Raw genomic sequence first — 17,926 nt, 5'->3', positions numbered from 1 at the left:
CCCAAGGAAGACTAGGCTCGTCTGTAGCTAGCCGGCAGAGAAGTCAAGGAAGAGAACCTCTGGCCAGGCCGAGGGGCACAGACTCCAGGGACAGAACAGGGGTGGGGGTGGCGAGGACAGGCCTCTTTCTCCTTTCAGAGCACATGACCCCATTTTTGGTGAGCAACTTTCTTTGAGCTTTACCTCACATACCATACAGTATGATTATTGAAAGTCCACCTATCAGGCTGGCAAGATGGCTCAGTGTGCTGAGTCAACACACACACACACACACACACACACACACACACACACACACACAATAAAATATATATATGCCGTTGGCAGCTATCTTTCCGGTGCTGTGAATTTGCCGTTCTGGAATTTTTACAGAAACATGCTCATGCAACCTAGTGTTCTCATGGTTCATCTATGTGATGGCAAGCATCTGAATGAGGCTTGCCTTTTTAAAAAATGTATTGTTGAGTTGCGTGTGCGTGTGCGTGTGCGTGTGTGTGTGTGTGTGTGTGTGTGTGTGTGTGTGTGTGTGAATGCAGATGTTAAGAGACTGAAAGAGGGCACCGAAGCCCCGGAGCTGGAGTGCAGGTGGCTGGGAGCTGTGTGGGTGCGGGGAGCTGAACCTGAGCCCCTGCAATGGCAGCCGGTGTTGTTAGCTGCCGCTGAGTCCTCTCTCCAGCCCCCTCTCTCTCTCCAGCCCCCCTCTCTCTCTCCAGCCCCCCTCTCTCTCTCCAGCTCTCTCTCTCTCCAGCTCTCTCTCTCTCCAGCCCCTCTCTCCAGCCCCTCTCTCTCCAGCCTCTCTCTCTCCAGCTCTCTCTCTCTCCAGCCCCTCTCTCTCCAGCCTCTCTCTCTCTCTCCAGCCTCTCTCTCTCTCTCCAGCCCTCTCTCTCTCCAGCCCTCTCTCTCTCCAGCCCCTCTCCATCTCTTATGCCTTGGCTGTGCTTCTTTGGTTCTACATTTGCCAAGATGCAAACTCATCTTGTTTGGTCCTGTAATCCCTCTGGAGAAAGCATGGTCAGAGTTTCTTTGTCCATTGATATTGTTTTTATTCTTATTCCATACTGAGTGTTCCTTATACTTTATACCAGTGGTTCTCAACCTATGGGTCAAGGTTCTCAACCTTTGGGGGCCTGAACAACCTTTTCACAGGGTTGAATATTAGATATCCTGCATACCAGTTATTTATATCACAATTCATAACAGTAGCAAAATTATAGTTATAAAGTCGTAACAAAACAATTTTGTGCTGAGGGAGTAACAACATGAGGACTGAATTAAAGGGTTGTGGCATTAGGAAGGTTGAGAACCACTGGTCTATATGTTCTAGACACAAGTCTCATGCTCTGTATGGATTGCATTGATTTTCTCCCGTTATTTGGATGGCATTTTATTTTCACTTGTCTGTTAGTTGATTGTTTGGGTTTCTTGTTTATTTTTTTGAGACAGGGTTTCTCTGTGTAGCCCTGGCTGTCCTGGATTTCGCTCTGTAGACCAGGCGGGCCTCGAACTCACAGAGATCCACCTGTCTCTGTCCTCCCAAGTGCTGGGATTAAAGGAGTGTGCCCCCACTGGCCAGTGCTATTTAATATTCTCCCTCTCCAACTCACTTTGTAGACCAGGCTGATCTTAAACTCACAATGTGGTTAAGGATGACTTTGAACTCCTGATCCCTCTGTGGCCAATTCTCAAGTGCTGGATTAGAGGCGGGCATCCAGTACCCAGCTCTTTTTCTCTTTAGTTCCTTGTGATTCTAGTGTCATATGGAAGAAGATATCGGACTCCTTTCATTATAACATAAATCCCCAAACGTGAAGATATCTATGTTTTTCCTTCTATGAGCTGTGTGGTTTACCTCTACATTTAACCCTAGGCCCTGAGAGCTGTGGTTTGCTGTCTGAGACAGAAATCCAAAGGCCTCTTTAAAAAAGGGAAAAATTATTTATTTGTCAGAAATAAAATATGGTGATTCATTTTCAAGCATGCCTCTAGCCATCTTTTTTTTTTTAAAAAAGATTTATTTATTTATTATGTATACAGTGTTCTGTCTGCATGTATGTCTGCAGGTCAGAAGAGGGCATCAGATCTCGTTACAGATGGTTGTGAGCCACCATGTGGTTGCTGGGAATTGAACTCAGGTCCTCCTGAAGAGTAGTCAGTGCTCTCAACCTCTGAGCCATCTCTCCAGCTCCCCCCCCTTTTTTTTTGGCCTCTAGCCATCTTAGATCTAGCTACAAATGAGCAGAAATGACCTCGGTAACATTAGCTGGGCCTGGTGGCACACACTTTTGATCCCAGCACTCGGGGTAGAAGCGGGCGACTCTTGGTGAGTTTGAGGCCAGCCTGGTCTATAAAGTGAATTTTAGGACATCCAGGGCTATATAGCATTGTGGAATATTAGTTTATTAAGATGTGTTAAATTCATTTATACTGTGGAATAATTGTTTAATGATGCAAAGATGTGTTGCATTTTTTTTAATGTTGCATTTGTTTAACTCTGTGAAGCTGTGTTACTCTGTCTGTCTAACACCTGATTGGTCTAATAAAGGGCTGAACATCCAATAGCGAAGCAGGAGAGAGAAACAGGCAGGGTTGGTGGGCAGAGAGAATAAATACGAGGAGAAATCTAAAGAAGAGAGAGGAGCAAGAAAGGGAGGGGAGTGGGATGCCAGGGGCCAGCCACCCAGCCACCCAGCCAGCCATGGAGTAAGAAGGAAGAAAAGATATATAGAATAAAGAAAAGTAAAAAGTCCAGAGGGAAAACATAGTTAAAGAGAAACGGGATAATTTAAGTTAGAAAAGCTGGCTAGAAACAAGCCAAGCTAAGGCTGGGCATTCATAAATAAGAATAAAAAGCTGTGTATTTATTTGGGAGCTGGGTAGCAGGCCCCCAAAGAGTGAAATAACCAACTACAATGTAGAGAGACTTTGTCTTGGGGCATGAGGAAATTGAGAAAGGAAAAAACTTCTCAGCAATCTTTTAAGATGTAACTTGAGAGCCACCAAAATGTCCTGTATGACTAATGAAATGACTGTTCTTGAGGGGTCCGCAGTCACGGTATGTCTTGGGTATGTCTTACTCTCTTCCACTTGTCTTTGAAAAGCTTTGCCCTGCTTCCTTAGTGGTTCCAGTCACCTCCCCTTCAACGTCTCTTCTAGCGTCAGGGCGTCAGTCTTTGCCCATGTGGTGAAATTCTTGGGTTGCAGTCAGCAGGAAACAGAAGTCATGTCTGGCGGTGGTGGCGCACAACTTTGATTCCAACACTCAGGAGGCAGACACAGGGGATCCTTGAGTTTGAGAGTAGCCTGGTCTACAAAGTGAGTTCCAGGACAGCCAGAGCTACACAGAGAAAGCTTGTCTCGAAAAACAAAACAAAACAAAAAATAAACAGAAATCACATTCAGAGGGGTGAGGGTCTCCTTTCTTCCTTATATCCCCTTAATTTTCCTATCTTTCTTCTCTGCCTCAGTATGTACATAAAATTGGATATTAGTCAGCTGTTGAAAGGAATGGAATTCAACTACATGTTATAACATGGATGAGTCTTAAAAGCATCATGGGGCTAGGCAGTGGTAGCATATGCCTTTAATCCTAGCTCTCAGGAGGCAGAGGCAGGCAAATCTCTAAGTTTGAGGCCAGCCTGGTCTGCAGAGTGAGTTCCAGGACAGCTAGGACTACACAGAGAAATCCTGTCTTGGAAAAACAATAAATAAATAAATAAATAAATAAATAAATAAATAAATAAATAAATAAAAGATTTAAAAAAGCATCATGGGAAAGGACGCACAGCAGCCATGTAGACAAGGGCTGTATGGTGGTTCATGGGCGCTTGCCTGAGCAGGCACGTGCACAGGCCAGCACAGGATGGAGTTTACTGACAGCTGCAGAGGGGACAGGGAACCATCTCTTAATACGTTCAGGGTCACTGTTGTAGAACTTGTGATGTGATTACACGGCGTCGTGGACACAGTCCGTTGCATCGAACTGTGCACAAAGATGCTGCAATGGCCACAGTGGAGCTGAGAAGTAATGTGTGCCGAGATGAGGTCCTGGGGTCAATGCCCAGCAGGGGAAAAGTTCAAGTTGTCTGATGTAGGCTGGAGAGATGGCTCAGCAGTTAAAGTCACTGGCTGCTCTTCCAGAGGACCGGGTTCAGTTGCTAGCACCCATAGGCTGGCTCACAACCATCCGTAGCTCCAGTCCTAGGGGATCTGACACCTTCTTCTGGTCTCGTTGGGCTGTGCAAGCAGGTGGTGCACACATATACATGTAAGCAAAACATTTATACAGGTAAAGTAAAATTTAAATGTAAAAATTACAAAAAATTGGTATGTCTATTTTGCCCCAATTAAAAATTAGGGGGTGCACACGAAGCTCAGTTGATAGAGTGCTTGCCTAGCACACACAGTCTTCAGCTGTATAAACTAGACATGGTGGTGTGCACCTGGAATCTCAGCACTGGGATGGCAGGAATACCAGAAGTTCAAGGCCAGCCTTTGCTACAATGTACTAGGAGTCCAACCTGAGCCACACGAGACACTTAACCCTCTCCCACCTCTAAACAGATGGGAATTTAACCCAATGTCTTAGCCAAGTGCTAGACCATAGGTTGGGTCCTTAGCAACCCCTTCCTCAATAAATTAGGTTATATTTCATATTATATAGAACTTGCACAATGCTAGACACGGAGGCACACACCTTTGATCCCAGCACTCTGCAGGCAGAGAGATCTCTGAGTTCAAGGCCAGCCTCGTCTACCTCGTCTACAGAGTGAGTTTCAGGACAGCCAGGGCTACACAGAGAAACCCTGTCTCAAAAAAAACTAAACAACAACAAAAAATTTAGACTCCTTCTCAAAAGCGGGTGGAGGGGAGCAGAGAGAGTTGATTGCAATTAGACTACCCCAGAGAAGACTTTGGCACACTGTAGCTGCACTAATAAAGACAGGAGTCGGGTGGCGGCGCACGCCTTTAATCCCAGCACTCGGGAGGCAGAGGCAGGCGGATCTCTGAGTTCGAGGCCAGCCTGGTCTACAGAGTGAGTTCCAGGAAACACGCAAAGCTACACAGAGAAACCCTGTCTCGGAAAAAAAAAAAAAATAAATAAATAAATAAAAGACAGGTGTGCTAAGAGAACAGTAGAGAAAAAGGGGTTTTGAGAATTTGGCACGGTGTTCCTTAGAGTATTGTATGAGAAATCCAACTTAAAGCCAGAGGTGGTACACTCCTGGACTCCCAGCATCTGGGAACAGGAGGCTCATGTGTTCAAGGCCATCCTGAGATACATGAGACCCTGCCTCAATACCCGAACCTAAATGAAAAGCAAAAAGATCCAAGTTATGGTGGATGTTCTTCTTGTTTATGTTTTGTAGGGACCTGGTCTTGAACTTGCTGCATAGACTAGACTGAGGCAGGATAGGAAGGGGACATTTAGGGACATGAGACAAAGGAGCTCCTCACTTGGAATCCAGCTGTAGCCTCTCGCTGGCAGAGAACAATAATTCCAAATTACATTACCAATGCTTACGGCCTTGCTCCCTTCCCAGCTGTAAGCCAATTTTCTAGAAATCTCTCCAGAAATCCCCATTTATGGGGAAAGGCTATGTACATAGCCCCTTGCGCTATCAGAGTGAGTTCTGGCTTCATCCTATCAGATATAACCGTGCCCAAGACATAGTCACAGCCACTCTCTAGTCTCATCCAGAGAGAGGAAGGGGGAAAAATGGTGGTTTGGACAGATGGCTTGGTGGTTAAGAGCACTTGCTGTTCTTTGAAAAACATTTAGGTTTACTTACTTTATGTTACATGTTTTGCCTACATGTATATATGTACACCACCTTTGAGCCACCAAGTCAGTGCTGGGAATTGAATCCATGTCCCCTGCCAGAGCTGTTGTGTTCTAAGCTGCTGAGCCACCTCTCCAGTCCCCAAACACTGCTCTTGCAGGGGACCTGGACTCCAGTTCTGGGAGTCTGATGCTCTATCCTGGCCTGCAAGGGTACCAGCTACGCATGAGGTGCACAGACATGCATGCAAGAGAATACCAGTGCACATAAAGTAATTTTTTAAAAAAAAAGAATTGTTTTTTTATTTCTTATTTTTTTGTTTTGGTTTTTTGAGACAGGGTGGGTTTCTCTGGGTAGCCCTTGCTGTCCTGGATCTTGTTCTGTCTGGATCTCGCTCTATAGGCCAGGCTGGCCTCGAACTCACAGAGATCCGCCTGCCTCTGCCTCCTGAGTTCTTGGATTAAAGGCGTGTGCTGCCACTGCCCAGTGAGAAAGAATTGTTAAGCCAACTTTTAAGATACAACTTGAGAGAGCTGTCCATGTGGTGTATCTGGCTAATGCCAAGACAGTTACGGCTCTCTTGGGCAGCCAGTCCCCACCCTCGGGGGTGTCGGGCTTTCTGCAGCTTTTCTTCACTGCCTCTCCCCAACCCTTGTCCGTAAGCAGCTATCAAAGCATCTCTAATAACTCTCCGACTTGGTTTCAGTATACCAGCTACTCCTGAAATTCTTTCAGGTGTTGAAGTCACAAATCCTGATTTGGGCTGAGCTGAGGTCCCTAAAAGATTAGGGGAACTCCTAGGGCGGCGGAGGGTGACAGTATGGAGCTTCATCTCTGTCCCCTCACTGCTGACAAGGATGCTGAGAACATGCAGCCATCCTCTTGCGGCCTCTGTGTCCCCCTGTTGGGATTACAGGCATGCTCTACCACATCCAACTGGGACTTTTTTTTTTTTAAAGATTTATTTATTATGTATACAGTGTTTGCCAGAAGAGGGCACCAGATCTCATTATAGATGGCTGTGACCCACCATGTGGTTGTTGGGAATTGAACTCAGGTCCTCTGGAAGAGCAGCCAGTGCTCTTAACCTCTGAGCCATCTCTCCGGCCCTGGGACTTCTTTTTAAATGACTCATTTTACTAAACTTCACTTTGTAGACTCTAAAATACAACTCTCACCTCGATGAGAATAAGAGATTGTTTTGGAGCCAAATATGAGTGACCATGGCTTAGGAACACAAATTCAAGTTACCCAAATACATGAAAAAAAAATTTTTTTTTTGTTTGGTTTTCCAAGACAAGGTTTCTCTATGTAGCCCTGGCTGTCCATGTACTCACTATGTAGACCTGGCTGCCCTTGAACTCAGAGATCTGCCTGCCTCTACCTCCTGAGTGCTGGGATATTGTGGAATATTACTTTAACTAGTCAAAGATGTGTTCTGTTGCTGGAGGGCTTCTCTCCAGGTTCCCCAAGCCCCGCAGTCCCACAATCCACTTATAAAATAATCACTCAGACGCTTATATCACTTATAAACTGTATGGCCGTGCCAGGCTTCTTGTTAACTGTTCTTTTATCTTAAATTAACCCATTTTTATAAATCTATAGCTTGCCACGTGGCTGGTGGCTTACCGGCGTCTCTACATGCTCTTCTCCTCGCGGTGGCTGCAGTCTCTCTCTCTCAGTCTCCCGCTTCCCAGAATTCTCCTCTCTCCTTGTCCCACCTACCTCCTGCCTGGTCATTGGCCATCAGTGTTTTATTTACATAGAGTGATATCCACAGCACTTCCCCTTTCTTCTTTTTTTAAAAAGGAAGGTTTTAACTTTAACATGGTAAAATTACATATAACAAAACAATTACCGAGCAAGAATTATAGTTACAATATTAAAGAAGATGTCCTATCTATCTTATATTTGTGAGTTTAAGGTTTTATAGCTAACTTATCTTTTATCATAACTGAGGAAATTACGACTATCTAGCCTTTAACCACATCAAAGACCTGAGAAGGAACATAATGGTACCTGAGAAATGGTAGATGGATGCAAGCAACTTTCGGGAATCTTGCAAAAGTAGACCAAGACAGCTGGCAGCCTGGACAGTCACCTAATGTTTTTCAGCATTGTTGGTGCATTCAAATTGGCTACAGGCCTAGAGTATCTGACAGACCATTTTTAGAAGCAGGAATTTTAAGAGACCATCTTACCCTGTCTTGGCAGAGTACAGTGGTCGCTTTTCTTGTGTCCTGCTTGTCCAGAAAGGACAGCATTGCATTTGTACTGTCAGCCATCAAGGCAAGGGCAGTTCTTTGCCCAGTAGGCCATTTTGTGCCAAAAAGACAAACTTCCAAATGGAAATGTCTTAGAAGCCCAACATTCTCTCGGGATCAAATTGGTGCAGCCAGGAGTAATTGTGTCTCACGTCAACAGAATTCTAAGTTATTTAAATGCCATATTCTCCAGGTCTATGAAGTGTTTGAAGATTACCTATCTATCTGAAATATATCTATGTATACCTAGAAGACTTAACTAACATGGCTACAGATATGATTATCATAGATGACTAATTATTAATCTATTTTTTAATTATCCATTACAATTTTAAATGAGTTATATAAACACAACACCTCAAACAAGAATAGAAATATATACATATATAGAGAGAGTATAACAAAATTAACTTCAAGTTTGTATCAACGAACCAAAATTTATACCAATGTAAAACATTTTAAACATAAACTAAAATCTATACCAATGTAAAACATTTTAAACAAGTTATTCTTTAAAAGTAGGTTCATTAATCTACCCTTTTATCTTATCATCTCCATATCCTCCTATATATCTATATTATATCCCCTTTTCTTTTTTAGAAAGAGATCACATTTATAATCAACCTGTTTTAAATAAAAATATTGGTTTTTCTCTGTCCCACACCAGAGGGCTCTTCTGATTTGGGACACAAGAATCCCTTAACCATTTTTTTTTTTTTTAAAGCAATATGTCTGGGTTTAGAGGGGGAGTGAGCCAATTCCACCTCTAAAGCCAGCTTGGTATATTTGGGAATTTGGGCGTAGTATCTCTTACTACTTCCTGCTGGAGGGGGGCGCTGTATCTTATGGGGACGCAAAGAAAATTTTAGACCTATGGGGTAGTCCGTGAGGCTGTATTGTGTGAACCAGTTGCCTTGAAACCGATCTGGATGTTGGATCATCTGGGCCATGGTGTCATCGGAGTCCTTTCAGGGGGTCTTGGCTGGTGAAACCTGATGTATCTTAATCTGGAACAAGTCCACAGCCTCTGGCTTTCTGTGGAAACAAAAGCAGAACCTCTTTTCCAAAGTAACATATCCTTATATCCAAATTTTGAAGTCAAGGTACCTTTAAAATATACATTTTGGCATAACTCAACAGGTTTTGTAATCAAATGTTTTTCTTTAGTTATGAATATCAAGAGAACATAATCCAGATTCTCTGTGTGGTAGCCATCTTTATGTGGCTTATGTTTTATATTACCTTGAGCCTTGAGCCTATTGCTTTAAACTGTACCATTGTAAGCCTGAAACGGCGCTGTGGCTGTTGGCTCCGCCCACTTCAGCTTCCCAACATGGCAGTGGTACGTTTTCCGCCAGCTCTGGGAGTCATCAAGTCTCAGAAATAGTGGGTCTAAGCTTTTATCAAAGCAGCGTGTAGCCAGAAACCTCTTTTTTTTTTTTTTTTTTTTTTAAATACTAGTAAAGACTAAATCTACCACACAGCTTAATTTGCCGCTGGCAGATGCCTCATTTCCGCCATACTGCCGGTGAAACGCACCCGCCAGGAACCCGCCAGTGTCCAAACTTGCGTTTTGCCGCATCTAGCTGACCGTATGAGACAAGAAGCAGGAACCTGGTTTTGGCTCTGTTTAGAATTGGTTATTAAATATTCTCAGTTTAAGGTGGAAACTCGAGCCGTTGGGCGCCATTTGTTGCTGGAGGGCTTCTCTCCAGGTTCCCCAAGCCCCGCAGTCCCACAATCCACTTATAAAATAATCACTCAGACGCTTATATCACTTATAAACTGTATGGCCGTGGCAGGCTTCTTGCTAACTGTTCTTTTATCTTAAATTAACCCATTTTTATAAATCTATAGCTTGCCACGTGGCTGGTGGCTTACCGGCGTCTCTACATGCTCTTCTCCTCGCGGTGGCTGCAGTCTCTCTCTCTCAGCCTCCGGCTTCCCAGAATTCTCCTCTCTCCTTGTCCCACCTACCTCCTGCCTGGTCATTGGCCATCAGTGTTTTATTTACATAGAGTGATATCCACAGCAGTGTTCCATTTGTTTATGTTGCAGAATATTACTTTAACTATGTAGCAAAAATGTGTTACATTTGTTTATGTTGCAGATTATTATGCTAACTATGTAATAGTGTGTTACATTTGTTTATGCTGCATTTGTTTAATCATGTAAAGATGTGTTGCTGTTTACCTTGCCTGCCTAAGGCACCTGATTGGTCTAATAAAAAGCTGAATAGCCAATACCTATGCAGTAGAGGGAAAGTGGGGCTGATAAGCAGAGAGAATAAGTAGGAGGAGGAATTTAGGCTGGGGAAGAAGAGATAAGAGAATGATGGAGAAAGAGAGGGAGACATGGAAGAATCAGGAAAAGCAGGACATACAGAATGAAAGGTAGGGGGTAGAGAGATGGCTTTGTAGCTAGAGTTTTTCTGCCTTGCCCATAGTCAGGACAAATCTTTGTCACCCGCCAGTCCCATAGCCGCTCAGACCCAACCAAGTAAACACAGAGACTTATATTGCTTACAAACTGTATGGCCGTGGCAGGCTTCTTGTTAATTGTTCTTATAGCTTAAATTAATCCATTTCCATAAATCTATACCTTGCCACGTGGCTGGTGGCTTACCGGCGTCTTTACATGCTGCTGGTCATGGCGGCAGCTGGCAGTATCTCTCTGCCTCAGCCTTCTGCTTCCCAGAATTCTCCTCTCTCCTTGTCCCACCTACTTTCTGCCTGGCCACTGGCCAATCAGTGTTTTATTTATTGACCAATCAGAGCAATTTGACATACAGACCATCCTACAGCATGGCTTAGTGGTTAAGAGCACTGACTGCTCTTCCAGGGGACCTTGGTTCAATTCCCAGCACCCACATGGCAGCTCACAACTGTCTGTAACTCCAGTTCCAGGGACCTGACACCTTCATACAGCCATACATGCAGGCAAAACACCAATGCACATGAAATAAAAATAAATAAAAATTAAAAAAAAAAACAGAATGAAAGGTAAAAAGGCTTGAAGGAAAACATAGATGAAACAGGTTAAATTAAGTTATAAGAGCTAGTGGGACAAGCCTAAGATAAAGCTGAGCATTCATGACTAATATTAAGTCTCCATGTCTTTATTTGGGAGCTGATTTATGCCCCAAAGAAAGCCTGATAGAGTGGGGTTAAGGTGTGCCACCGCCAGTTTTTGGTGACTGTCTTAGTCAGTGTTCTATTGCTGTGAAGAGACACCATGGCCACAGCAACTCTTATAAAGAGAACATTTAATTGGGGTGGCTTACAGTTTCAGAGGTTTAGTCCATTATCCTCATGGTGCAACATGCTGGCATGCAGGCAGACCTGGTGCTGGAGAAGCAGTTGAAAGTTCTACATCCAGATCTGCAGGCTGCAGGAAGAGAGAGTCACTTACACTGGCTTTGGCTTTTGAAACTCCAAAGCCCGTCCCCAGGGACTTACTTCCTCCACCAAGGCCACACCTCCTAGTCCCTTTCAAGTGGTGCCACTCCCTAATGACCAAGCATTCAAATATATGAGCCTATGGGGGCCATCCTCATTCAAACCACCACAGTGATGAAAAAGTAGTTATAAATCAAGGCATTTTTCAAACTTTTGGTGGAGACATCAGGCAGGTGGGTCACAGCAAAGCAGGGAAGTGTCAGTTAATGGGCTCAGACACTATCCAATGACATTCTTAGCCTTTTCACTGGTGGAAGCTAGGGGTTTGTGCATTCCGAAACGATTTACCTAATAGTCACAAGGATATTAGGTCACATTCAGAAGTGGGCAATAGCTATTTAGAGGGTCAAGATAGCCCCAAAGCAATTTGGCTCCTAACCTGTAATAATCCAGTTTTTCACAATCCATCAATCTGTACAATGTTTCACACAGATGTGGCCTTTCCCCCAATTCGGTGATTTGAATGAAAATGCCCTCCTTAGGCTGATATATTTGCGAACTTAGTCCCCAGCTGATGATCTGTTTGGAAGGATTAGGAGGTGTGTTCCTGTTGGAGGTAGGTAACAGGAAGGGGCTTTGAGGTCCCCCACCTCCTGAAGTCCTCCCCCTCCCCAGGATCGTGGTGTAAAGCTCTCAGCTGCTTCTCCACTCCCCACCATGATGATAATAGACTAAACCTCTGAAACTGTAAGCAAGCCCCCAATTAAATGCTTTCTTTTTATAAGAGTTTCCATGGTCACGGCGTCTCTTCACAGCGATAGAACAGTGACTAAAACACCCATGCACTTTTAGTTCACAACTTTGATTTCCACTCCTGTTGAGCTGGGGCCTTGGACACATAGCAGGTTATAAAAAAGTACATAGGGTGGTGGAGCGAGGTTTCTCCACAAGCTTCCGAGAACCTTCTGGGGATAGCAGGGAGGAGGACATTCCGCTGAGAACATGCACATACGAGAGCTGGAGGAGGGAGAAGCTGCAGAGAAGGCATAGTTTGGCTTGTCAGCCGGCCTGGCCCAGGGTACAGGAGTTTGAACCACAACCAGATTTCCGGATTAGGCCTTAGTCTGCGCCGCTTGCTTTTCCAGGCTCGGCGCATCAGGGATCCCTCGCCTCTTGTTCTGATACGAGGCGTCCGGCAGAGGGCACTCAACGGCGAGCAACCAAGGGCGGGCCGGGAGCCGCTGCTCTAGACGGAGCGGGGCATAGAGTCACGTCACTTCCGGTCCCAAGGGGGCGGGGAAGGAGCCGGAAGTCGGGTGCGCTCTGGCGGTCGGAGATGGAGGAGAGCGAATACGAGTCGGTTCTCTGTGTCAAGCCAGAGGTCCATGTCTACCGCATCCCGCCGCGGGCGACCAACCGTGGCTACAGGTGACCGTTCCTGGCTTAACCTTTCCCCGCCGCCCGGCATGCACTGCGGGGGTCAAGGACGGGCTGTCGCGTTTAGGGAAGGAAGGAAGGGAGCCCCGTGGCTGCTTCCTGTCGGGGCCAGACCCAGGAGGGGTCGCAGGTCGGGAGCTGTCAGCGGGTTGCGGGCAGCGCGTCACTGCCAGCTCCTGGGGACCCGAGTGGGCTGCGGGGTCTACGGGTCGCTAACCGACAGCCTTGAAGGGACCCTTGGAAACCCTGCCACTCGCGGATATCCCCACCGGGAGGGAACCCGACTCCATCGGAGGGACCCGACCCTATCTTGGGGCCCAGTTTCATCCCTGATCACAACAAGCTGCGGCTGGGAGGACCCCACTGCCCTTGTCACCTGAGGCAAATGCCTGTAAACACACGGAGTGGCTCTGGAAGGGAACCCAGGACTCTAAGAGAGGAGAACCCAAGTTGGACAGGCATTGTTACATACCTCCCGTACTGTTTGCATTTCCCTATCCAAACAAGATGAAAAATACTTTTAAAAAAGATGTTGCTGATATAAATGGTGTGGCCTGTGCCCTGTGATGGGTGGGGTGTGGCTACTTAGGAAGGATAGCTCTTTCGGTTTTTCGAGACCGGGTTTCTCTGCATAGCCCTGTCTGTCCTGGAACTCTGTGTAGACGAGGCTAGCCTTGAAATCACAGAGCTCGCCTGCCTTTGCCTTCTAAGTGCTGGGATTAAAGGTGAGCACCACCACTGCCTGGCATGGGTGGCCTTTGAAAGCAGCGTGTGTCTCAGTTATTTGGAAATAGGAGGTAGTCTGTACCACAAGTGTGTTGACTTATCTGTCCTTCACACTTGTGTAACACAGGCACATAGTAAAGTTTCTGAACGGGTATCTTACTGAACACTTACTGTGTCGGTTAGATGATTTTAAAATAGTATGAAAATAACAAGAACGGAGGTCAGCAAGCAACAACCGTCTGTGCTTTGTGTGTGTGTGTGTGTGTGTGTGTGTGTGTGTGTGTGTGCGTGTGCGCGTGCGCGCGCATGCATGATAGGTGCGCATGCATGATAGATACGCCTGCCCATGTGCACACGTGCAGAAGCCACAGGATGACCATCAAGTGTCTTCCTTTCTCACTGTCTGTATTATTCCCTTGAGATGGTCTCTCACTGAACCTAGAATTTGCTGTTTCATCTAGTCCAGCTGTTCGGCAAATCCCCAGTGCCCCTTTCTCTGCCCTGCCACCACACAGTGGGGGGTTTATAGGAGCCTGCAGCCGCACCTGGCTCTTAGAGTCTGGAGATCCAGACTCAAGTCCTCAGGTTTGCTCAGCACATGTTCACCCTCACCGAGTCATCTCCCCAGTCAGAACCCTTCCCTTTCTGTCATTAAACTGGACACCAGCCACCAAAGCAGAGCTGGCTGTCTACACAGATCTGTTGGGTCTCCATTCAGTAGCTGAGGGTTGGCTCCTCCTCCAGAGGGCAGGGTCACCAAGTATCCAGCCAGGCTGGTTTGATGGGGAACAAACTGCCAGCCTTGCACTTAACCTTTGGGGCTCGCCTTAGCCTGGATCTAAAGCCCACTGCGCCGTAAGAGGAACAGAAACTGAGTCTGCTGTGTTGTTAGCTGTGAATCTGCATTTGTGTGGCCCTCAACAGCTGCCATTGAGACTTCTAGAGAGCTGACATTTGTTAGGAACTTCCCAGAAAAGCCTTCTGGAAATACCCATGGTGCTTGCTGCTTAGGGGTTTTTCTGTGCTGCTGCTCCTGCAAACTAAAATGTGACGCTATTGCCTTTCTTTTGTTTGTTTTGTTTTGGTTTTCAAGACAGTGTTTCTCTGTGTAGCCCTGGCTGTCCTGGAACTTACCCTGTAGACCAGGCTGGCCTCGAACTCACAGAGATTCACCTGCCTCTGCCTCCCGAGTGCTGGGTTTAAATGTGTGCGCCACCACCGCCCTGCTACACTATTGCTTTATGTGTGTATGTGGTTTTTTGAGACTGGGTTTCTCTGTGTAACAGTCCTGGCTGTCCTGGCATCTGCTCTGTAGACCAGGCTGGCTTCCAACTCAGAGATCGCCTGCCTTTGCTTACCAAGTACTGGGATTAAAGGCGTGTACCACCGTGCCCGGCTACACTGTTGCTTTTTAAAGGAACCAAAGAGGCTATGGATGAGGGTCCTTGTTTCCTTGTGTTTCTTCCTGCCTGGAATACATTTGGGAATGTGTTTCCTAACCACCCCGTTTCCCCCCTGTACACTCATGTACTTTTCAGCTCTTCCTACCAAAGATTGTACTCTTTTGTACTTCTTCCAACATGGTCTCAGGGTCCCAGCTGGTCAGTTTTGCCAGCTTGGTATCACTGTCTCTTACCAGAAACAATAGGGCCTAGCTGCTTCCTCTGCAGAAAGGAAGCTGGGAAGGAAATCCCACTTGGGAGAAGGTTTGTGGTCTTTAGAATGGGAGCCAGGAAGTTACAGCTGCCTGTGGTTTCGAATGCCCACAAGCTAAGAATATTTTTTACAACTTCAAATGATTGGAGATTTTGAATACTGTTTCATAATGTAAAAATTTTGAGTTCGAGATTTTAGTGTCTGTGTACTTACTGAGATGCAGCCATATTTAGAGGATATTTGCTAAAAATAGCTTCTTAGCTTTTGTTTTGGTTTGGTTTTTCAAGACAGAATTTCTCTGTGTAGCCCTGGCTGTTTTGGAACTCACTCTGTAGACCAGGCTAGTCTCAAACTCAGAGATCTGCCCACCTCTGCCTCCTGAGTGCTAGGATAAAGGCATGCATCACCACCCCCTGGCTGCTTTTTAGCTTTTTGTATAGCTATTATAGTTTTTATTTTTAAATTTACTTTTTGTCTGCACGTATGTGTGAGTACCACATGAGTGCTTGGTGCCTGAGGAGGCCAGAAGCGATCCCCTAGGACTCAGGTTGCAGACTCTTTGAGCCGCCATGTGGGTGCTAGGAATTGGACTTGGGTCTTCAAGTAGAGTAGCTAGCTAGTATTCTTAACCACTGAACCATCTTTCAAGCCCCTGTAATAAGTTGTTTGGTTTTTGTTTTTTTAAGTTTATTTACTTATTGTGTGTGTGTGTGGGCACATGCCTGTCACAGCATGTATGTAGAGGTTCTCTTTATCCACCATGTGGGTCCCATGCACACAGGTACAATCCCAGCACTCAGGAAGCAGAGGCAGGCAGGTCTCTGAGTTCAAGGCCAGCCTCGTCTACATAGGGGGTTCCAGGACAGCCAGGACCACACACTGAGACCCCCGTCTCAGAAAACGGTGTTTTAATCACGTTGATTCGTGTGTATCTGACTGTGCACGTGTGCTGTCACACAGGTGGCAATCAAAGGGCGGTCTGGGAGCTGGTTCTCTCTTGCCGTGGGGGAGTTCCAGGGCTCACAAGCAGGTTGTCAGGGTTAACAGTGGTTGCCTTTACCTGCTCAGCCGTCTCAGCCGCCCCGGTGTGTGACACACACATTGTTTGGCATTTCCCACTACATCGTCAGAACAGTCCAGATGCCCGGCAGAAGTGCGACCTTTGAAGACATTAGTTTCCATCCTAGCCAGCTGTGTTCTTGAACGAGCAGTCCTCCCCATTCTCTTCCCCATCCCTGGAGGGATGGAGCAGGAGGCTCAGTGGTTTTTTGTCCTCACAGGGCCTCAGAATGGCAGCTGGACCAGCCATCGTGGAGTGGCCGGCTGCGGATCACTGCAAAAGGGAAGGTGGCCTACATCAAGCTGGAGGACAGGACCTCAGGTAAAGGCACAGGACATGGGTTGAGTTAGGGTGTGGAGCTTCCAGCTGTGCGAGAGAGAGGCTGCCCTGGCCATGGCGGCTCAGGGCCATGGCAGAACCATTGCTGCAAGGTAAAGGCCTCTAGGTGCATCTCCATGCCCAAGTGCTAAAGTAAGTGGATTAAGTTGACAAGAAGCTGCAGGCTGCAGGGCCATCGGTTTTCATCTAGGTCATCGTTGGCGACCCAGCTGTTTCTAACACACTGGACTTAGCCAGAACACAGGGGATCCTTCTCAAACAACAAAACAAGGGTGTGTCTGACCGGACACTGAGGGCATTTTTGAGCCTGGAGCCCAACATAATGGCTCCTGGATTTGTGGTCTTCGCTGCAGCTGCGGGAGCCTGGAGTTCAAAAGGGGACACTACACAAGGGTGCCTTTTCTTTCTTTTTGAGACAGTCTCATATAGCCCAGGCTAGCAATGGACTCACTGTGTAGCCAAGGATGACCTTGAACTTCTGACCCTCAGGCCTCTATCTCTAGGGTATAGCGATTCCAGGCATGCCCCACCATGCCTGCATTATGCCCTGCTGGGGACAAACGCATGCTTGCTAATGGAGCACTTAGTTGCAGACCTGTCATCCCTTTGCCTGGTCTCTGAGACTGAACTGAGCTAGTGTGTGCAGACTCTTGTGTGGGATCCTAACTTCCCTGATGCCTGCGGGGCTCGCTGGCTTCTCTTACAGTCCTTCCTTTCTGGGTGTGACAACCTGCACTGGGCCCGTCACTTTGAGCCTTTGAGCAGGCCATACAAATAGAATAAGCTGCTGGGCTGGGTGACGGCAGCCCCATCCTGGAGTTACTGTGTAGGCATGAAGGCCTAGCATAGGTAGAACTTTTAATCTTTAAGAAAAGCCAAGGCCAGGCATGGTGCACATGCTTTGAAGCCCCTCCAGAGGCAAAAGCAGGTGAATCTCAGAGTTTGAGGTCAGCCTGGTCTATGTAAGTGAGTTCTGGGACAGCCAGAGCTACATAGTGAGACCCTGTCTTCCCCCCACTCCCCTCAAGCCCCAGAAATGGGGGATAGTTTAAAGCAGTCTGATTTTGAAATGCTCGTCACTGAAGTAAAGACCATTGACACTCTGGGCAGGTATGACCAGTAAGCCACTTGAGACTCTGCTTTCCTCTTCATTTCGTGGTGGCATTGTCCCTTCAGCAAGAATGGATTTGATTGAATCCTGGAGTGGTGCCCCTCTGTCCAGCTCTCCTGGTGTGGCTCAAAACAGGAAAGCCCACATAGTGCCTA

The 17,926-nt window shown here is 46.5% G+C and overlaps 1 protein-coding gene across 2 annotated transcripts in view; it reads left to right on the top strand.

Annotated features, from left to right (window-relative positions):
• Necap2 (NECAP endocytosis associated 2) overlaps positions 1 to 17,926 on the top strand; it is a 74,768-nt gene that overhangs the window by 49,637 nt on the left and 7,205 nt on the right. The window contains exons 1-2 of one of the 2 annotated variants that reach the window (XM_028880703.2): positions 12,734 to 12,870; positions 16,542 to 16,642. In XM_028880703.2, coding sequence (XP_028736536.1) covers positions 12,779 to 12,870; positions 16,542 to 16,642 — 193 coding nt within the window. In that variant the 5' untranslated portion in view covers positions 12,734 to 12,778. Of the gene's footprint in view, positions 1 to 12,733; positions 12,871 to 16,541; positions 16,643 to 17,926 lie in introns of those variants that run through there. The other variant, XM_037203156.1, reaches the window with a different exon arrangement.

The sequence above is a fragment of the Peromyscus leucopus genome, chromosome 2, assembly GCF_004664715.2.
Source record: "Peromyscus leucopus breed LL Stock chromosome 2, UCI_PerLeu_2.1, whole genome shotgun sequence".
Taxonomy (NCBI): domain Eukaryota; kingdom Metazoa; phylum Chordata; class Mammalia; order Rodentia; family Cricetidae; genus Peromyscus; species Peromyscus leucopus.
Note: the sequence above shows the minus strand (reverse complement) of the source record. Positions and strands in the feature narration are given on the sequence as shown.